General features: G+C 36.4%; 1 protein-coding gene across 1 annotated transcript; it reads right to left on the reverse strand.

Annotated features, from left to right (window-relative positions):
- Positions 1–5,733: 5,733 nt before the first annotated feature.
- LOC116422116 (olfactory receptor 51L1-like) lies at positions 5,734–6,690 on the reverse strand. The gene has a single exon (XM_031957271.1). The coding sequence runs from the start codon at positions 6,688–6,690 to the stop codon at positions 5,734–5,736; it is 957 nt and encodes a 318-aa protein (XP_031813131.1).
- Between the last annotated feature and the right edge of the window lie 683 nt (positions 6,691–7,373).

Below are 7,373 nucleotides of genomic sequence, written 5' to 3' on the forward strand. Positions count from 1 at the left end.
TTTTTTTCTAAATAGCTTACATAGAATTGGAATTGTTTTTTCTTTAGATATTTTGTAGAAATCACTTGTAAATCCATCTGGACCCTGGAGATTTTTTCTTAGGGAGTTTATTAATGGCTTGTTCAATTTCTTTTTCTAAAATGGGATTGTTAAGTGATTTATTTCTTCTGTTAATCTGGGTAATTTATATTTTTGTAAATAATCATCCATTTTGGTTATATTGTTAGATTTTTGTCATACAGATGGACGTAATAGTTCCTAATTATTTTTTTAATTTATTTTTCACTGGTCGTAAGTTTATCCTTTTCATTTTTGATGCTGGTAATTTTTTTCTTTCCTTTTCCCAATCAAATTAACCAAAGATTTATCTATTTTGTGGATTTTTTTCATAAAATCAATATTATTTTTATTGACTCATTCAATTTTATATTAGTTTCAATTTTATTAATCTCTTCTTTTAGTTTCAGAATTTCTAATTTTTTATTTAATTGGTGGTTTTTAATTTGTTCTTTTTTTTGTTTAAATTGTGTGCCCAAGTTATTGATCTCCTTTTTCTCTATTTTATTCATGTACCTGTTAAGAGATATAAAATTTCCCCTGTGAACTGCTTTGTCTGCACCCCATAGATTTTGATATATTGTCCCATCATTGTTATTCTCTTGTATGAAATTATGGATTGTTTCTGTGATTTGTTATTTGACCTAGTCATTCTTTAGAATTACATTATTTAGTTTCCAATTGATTTTTAGTTTTTCTTTCCCTGGCTCTTTATTGAATACAATATCTATTTCACTATGGTCTGAAAAGTAAGAATTTATTATGTCTACCTTTCTGAATTTGATTGTGAGGTTTTTATGCCCTAATAAATGATTAATTTTCATTTATGTGCCATGAACTGCCGAGAAAAAAGATGTATTTCTTTCTGTCACTATTCAGTTTTCTCCAGAAGTCTATCATATCTAGGTTTTCTAGGATCCTATTAACTTCCCTAATTTCTTTCTTGTTTACTTTATGTTTAGATTTGTCTGATTCTGAGGATAAGTTGAGGTCACCCACTAATATAGTTTGCTGTCTAATTCTTCCTTTAATTGGCTTAATATCTTCTGTAAGAATTTGTATGTTCTACCACTTGGTACACATACCTTTAGTATAGTCACTACTTTTGGCCACATCTTCTGTTAACTTCTTGCTAAGAACATGAGAATGTACTTGCAGTTATCTGCTATAATGCCAGTAGACACAGGATGGGAAGACCACTCTGTATGTATGTTGATGAAAGAATTTCCTTTATTGCTGACATGCTTTTCTCTGGAAACTAGGAGTTCTCTGAGTAAAAATAATCAACCTAAAGAATGAACAAAACTATTCTCTTTGGTGGGCCTCTCAAGAAGAAATTGCCCCACATCTAGAAGGCAGCTTATATATCAACCAAGAGTACTTGGCATAGTGCCTTTTTTTGTTCTCAGGCTATATAAATTCCCTAGTGTGAAAGAAATTTTGGAATCTTACCCAGAAGAGGATGCCTTGCTAGGGACCTTCCCACTCTAGGACTCTGGACAGCTGTGATTTGGGATTCCCCAGCCAACTCAAGTATTGGAGCTTCCCTGGAGTGGTGACGTTGTATTTTGTTTGTTTCTTATATTGTATTTATTATTAGAGTGATCACTATATTTGTTGATTGTGTATTATTTTTATGTTGTTTCCTCTACCTTTTGTCTTATTTGAATTAAGGTTCTGAGCAGTAATAAAGTTGTATCCCGCTCCTCCCTTAACTCTATGCCTATTGAATGTGAATTATGAACCTAGATTAACTTTACCCTGCTTAAACCAGCCTGGATCAATGACTGGGAGAAGGCTTTTCTTCATTGTACTTGCTTGCTCATTACATATTATCTGACACACCCCAAAAATGAGATAGTCACCACTTTTTAATGTGATGTATGACCAGGGAAAGGGAACATGTATAGGTTACAATGGGGTGGGTGATGATAACTGTAAGCCAAAACTCTGAAGGAAGATATAGGACTAACTTTAGAGTATAACTTTAGAATAAACTTTAGAGTATAGAGATGTCCTTCCTGTATTATTGGATGAAATCATATGAGTTTTTATACCCACTTCTTCAGGAGCATATTAAAAATTTAAACCTCTTCATACATTCTGAGGTTATTTACTGCATCCTTTTGGAGGTTCAGAATTTTATTATATTCCTCATATCAGAAATGTTCATTGGTTGTACTATCCCAGTGTCTCAGCTAATCTGTACCTCAGTCTGTTTGTTTTATTAGATATAGAAAACTAACTAGCTGTTTCAGTTGGCATTCCTCTTTCTATAAAATAAAACCTTTTGTTCTTATTGATTTTGTATGATCTCAGGATTTGAGGAACATTAGACTGCCCCAAAGGTAGGCTGTTTCAATGAGTTATTTCTGTAATGAAGTGTCCCTTCACAGTTGTAGTATTTCAGGGGGCTTTGCTCATGGCACTAGCATTTAGAATTGGTTTATTGCCCTTATGTTGAAAAGAAAAACTTTTTTTTCCCTGGAGGAAGAGCAAGCTTCCATCCATCATCTATGGTGATTTGGAAGATATACTTAAAGCTAAATAGTATCCTCTTTACTGAACAATCATTGAATAACCTCCATTTCCCATCTCTGCCCTTAAATTGCCTCCCAGATAAGATTCTGTGATACTGTCCTATTTACATCCTAATTATATCTTTGCCTTTTTCCTTATCCATTTCATATCTTTCTAAACATTAAAAACAAAAGAACATCAGCATTTGAATGCTAATATAAACCATGTGCAATGTTCCCTTTAACTGACTTCAAGGAGATTATTTAAACATATTGAAGAAGAAAAAGTAGGAAAAGAGGAAATTTAAGAGTTAGAAAAAGCAGTAGAACCTGAATAAAACAGCTTTTCACCAGCAAATGAATCCAGGTTCCCCAGCCTAAAGCACGCTGTATGTTCCTAAGTACTATATTGAGAAACTACATGTATTTAAGCCTAATCAAGGCAATCTGAGGAATACAGGAAGGTAGCTGAATTAAGGACGAGGAGATCATTCATTCATTCAACTTTCTTATTAAATTACTGAGTGACTTTGGAATAGTCACTTTCAATGGGTTTGAATTCTCATTTTAAAAATCATGGCACTATCTAGGATGATTCAAAGATCTGTTAATCTATATTAATCTATGTTAAGTGCCTTGATGTAACAGGCTGAAGCTCAAGTTGATGCACTGAAGCACATGGCTAAATAGTAACTGGACCATACTCTATTAATATATATGCTTGGAGAAAGAATGGCCCCCACCCACTGTTTGGCCTGAAAGTCCTGATGTGTTGTATAGGAAATGATGATTTTGGTGGGTAGAGGCAGAGGGGCAGGAAGAGAGGCAGAGAGAGACTGCTGGCTGGGTTCCTGTCATGGCTGCTCACATTGCTAATCCCCCTTCCCTTCCACAGAGAATAAAGATTGAAGATTTTCCCTTAACCTGAATTCCTGACTCTGGCTGATTTTAAAATACACAGTCATCACAATTGGCGCCCAAGCGTGGGAACCAAGGACCCTACTTTCATTGAAGAAGTCTCCAGTGACCAGGAACTTAGGTGAGTATTGTAATAGACAAACAAGGAACTTATTTTCTTAAAAACTAAACTAGTAACCTTTTTTGGCTGAAGTGGAACAGAAGCTAGCTAAAGATTCTCCACCCCCTCTCCCCACCCCCACCCAGGAGTGGCACTATAGAAAGCATGCTTAAGCTGATAGAAGGACAAAGGCTACTTATAACTTGGAAACAGATAGCTAGATTTCTGGGTACATTAAAATGCACCTCCTCTTGCTTCATAGAGGAAGAGCTAATCTCTCCAAATAATTGGATATTAATTGGGCAACAACTTTCTGCATATTACAACGAAAAAGGCCCTCATTCAATTTCCATCAAGGCATTCTATGTATACAATATAATGCAGTTGGCCTTAAAGAATCCTATGATTCATAGAAGAAAGAAAAAAAGCTCTAGGAATAGCCAAATGGGGAATCCTGAGATAAAGGAGGAAGACAATGAACAGATTAATGACCATATCCCCACAGGGTATGGAGACTTAAGTGAGGCTCAAGGGTGTAGTGACTTTCCACCCCTGAAGGCAGCTTCAGCCCCACCTAAGGAGCAGGTAATTTACTCTCCTCCATCAACTCCACCCTCTGGGATGGAGGCAGGAAGAGTAGTGGCAGGGGTGGGCAGTGACAGCACCAGCACATCCCCACTTCTATGCAACCACTTCTATGACTAGATTGCAAAAGGGACTAATTAAGGCCAAGGCAAAAGGGAGAGATGTAACTGAACTCCAAGCTCACATTTTTCCTGTGATTCAACAACCTCTTCAAGTCAAGAAAGTAGAAAATACACTCCTTTTGATACAGAAATCCTCAAAGACTTTAATAAAAGGCTTGCACTCTTTATGGGGCTACATCAGCTTATGGTAAGATGTTATTACAGAATTTGACTTTTGAAATCTTAACCCCTAATGACTGGAAATCTATAGCAAGGACATGCCTAGAACCTGGACAAAACTACTTGTGGCTTTTTGAGAATAGTGAGCTCTGTAGGATACAAGCCCCACAAAATAGTCAAAGTGAAGTTCATGCTGCAATCACCTGTGACTTACTAACAGGTGTAGGTTCCTATGCAGATGTCACAGTACAGATTAATTATTCCATAGCAGCATATGAGCAAACTGCTGCTAATACTATCAAAGCATGGACTTCTCTCCACAATAAAGACAACAAGAGTGAGGCCTTCACAAAAATAACACAAGGGCCAAATGAACCCTTTGCTGACTTTGGGGGACATTTGCAGACAGCTGTCACAAGAACTAATAGTGAAAATGCAGTAACAGACATTTTGATAAGGCAACTTGCTAAAGAAAATACTATTGAGGTTTGCAGAAGAATTATACTAGGGTTGCACAAGGATATTCCTTTAGAGGAGTTCATAAGACACTGTGCCACAGTGGGCACAAATGCCTTTTATAGCCAGGTTATGATGCAGACTTCCCAAGATCCCAACGTGGGAAGACAGGGTCCCTTCTGGCAAGGGACTTCCAGAGAGACTCGTCAATGCTTTCAGTTTATAAGTAGTTTACCATCTCAGAGAAGGGAGAGGAGAGAAAAAGAATTTGAAACTCAAAAATGTTTTTAAGTGTTAATTATTTTAACAAGTAATTGGGGAAAATAAAATATATATATATATATATATATATATATATATATATATATATATTTAAAAAGTCAGTCTCAAAAGAGGAAAACTTAAATTTGTTTGAATAATTAGAAGAATCTTGGGATAAAAGACTATATATTAATTGTCAAATTCACGGACTGTGAGCCAGTGTCTGAACTAGATTTAACTGTGATTAGGAAATCATAACCTTTTAAATATTAAAAAAAAAAATATATATATATATATAAATGAAATGAAATTGATAATAATAACTTGTAATTCTCTAATTCAACATGAGGACAAATGGGTTCTTTTCTATTTAAATTGGACACCACAGTTCTCTCATAAATAATAGAGAATTTCTCCTAGAGTTGCTATTCTCTCTTCTCAACTGAAGTTCACTTGGCTGGAAGAAGGGTTATTATGTTCCTATAATCTTTCAGCACTAATTCTCAGGCTACCACAGGGAAAATATATTTTGCAGATTACTTTTTAATAATACCTATCATAGATTAGAGCAGATTCTCTTAGGGGCAAATAGACGTATGACCCCTCTACGGATTTGCTTAGTCTTTACACTGTAGATGATGGGATTGAGCACAGGAGGCACCAGAAGGTAGATATGAGCCATAAGGATATGGACAAGGGGGGAAGCATGCTTTGCAAAACGGTGGACTATGGACAGGCCAATCATTGGTACATAGAGAATGAGGACAGCACAGATATGAGAGGCACATGTGTTGAGGGCTTTGAGCCTTTCCTCTCGGGATGCAATGCTCAGTACAGAACGGAGAATAAAGACATAGGACACCAAGATACCCAGGGAATCAAATCCCCATAGCACAGTAATTAAAACCAACCCATAGATAACATTAAATTTTGTATCAGCACAAGCCAAGCGAATCATGTCCTGATGTAGGCAGTAGGAGTGAGAGAGGACATGGGAGCGGCAAAAGGGGAAGTATGGAAGTCGGGCTAAAAGTGGAATCATGCAGAATGCACTCCTAAGGAAAGCTGCTATTCCAATCTTGGCAATGCGCTGTGGAGTGAGGATGGTGGAATATCTCAGGGGGTGACAGATTGCTACATAGCGGTCAAATGCCATTGCCAGAAGCACTGCTGATTCTGTGAAGGAGAAAGTATGGATGAAGAACATCTGTATCACACAAGTGTTGAATTCAATCTCCCTGGATATGGACCACAGCACTCGAAAGAGAGATACAAGAGTGGGAAGGGACATGCCCATATCAGTTAGAGACAACATTGCCAAGAAATAGTACATGGGTTCATGGAGGCTTGGGTCAGTTCTGACTATATGAAGGATGGTACAGTTGCCCACTATACCAACCAAATAGAGGATGCAGAAAGGGATGGAGATCCAGTGATGTACCACCTCATAGCCAGGAATTCCAGTGAGGTAGAAGGTGGTAAATGGGTAATTACTAGCATTGAAGCTCACCATGATGCTTTTGCACAAAGCCACAATCCCATCTCACAGCAAATTAATCCTGCAAGAAAATGAAAGACCAGGTATGTCAAGTGCTTCATTAGATATTTATAGATGACAATATTGACACTCAGCTCCCATTTTCTTGCTTTGTCTTTCTCCATCATCCCTTATTGGTCTGGAGATGTCTGCTTCATTCACTAAAATGATCCATATTGTATAGACCCAATCATCAATCATCTGCTGTATGATCTCATAAATATCATCAGAAGTTAAGCAAATAGTAGATCTGAGTACAATAATCTGTTTTGAAAGTATGTTTAATATCTCTTTGATCTTAAGAATCCACTTAATCATTCCATGCCTTTTTTATCCAGTTCATATAAAAACTATAAATGAGGGGTTATTCCTATGTTATTTAAAAAAACTGAGGGAGGTGCTAGCATATATTTTGGAAATTATGTATTCTGGACTTGGAGGATCTCTGAACCTCTTTTCATAAAAGGATGTTCTTAATTTAGTTTATGAATAATATTCTTACAGCCTACTCTTTCATTTTGTCTATGATCTTATACATGGTGTCTTATGATGAGATTAAGACTCTGTGCTGAACTATAGTTCAATGTTTTCTATGTTGTCCTGGGGATTAAATGAAAATCATTTGTTCTGAATCTCCAGTGATTTTCCTCAAGTTAGAA

The sequence above is a fragment of the Sarcophilus harrisii genome, chromosome 3 (assembly GCF_902635505.1).
Source record: "Sarcophilus harrisii chromosome 3, mSarHar1.11, whole genome shotgun sequence".
In the NCBI taxonomy this organism is placed as follows: domain Eukaryota; kingdom Metazoa; phylum Chordata; class Mammalia; order Dasyuromorphia; family Dasyuridae; genus Sarcophilus; species Sarcophilus harrisii.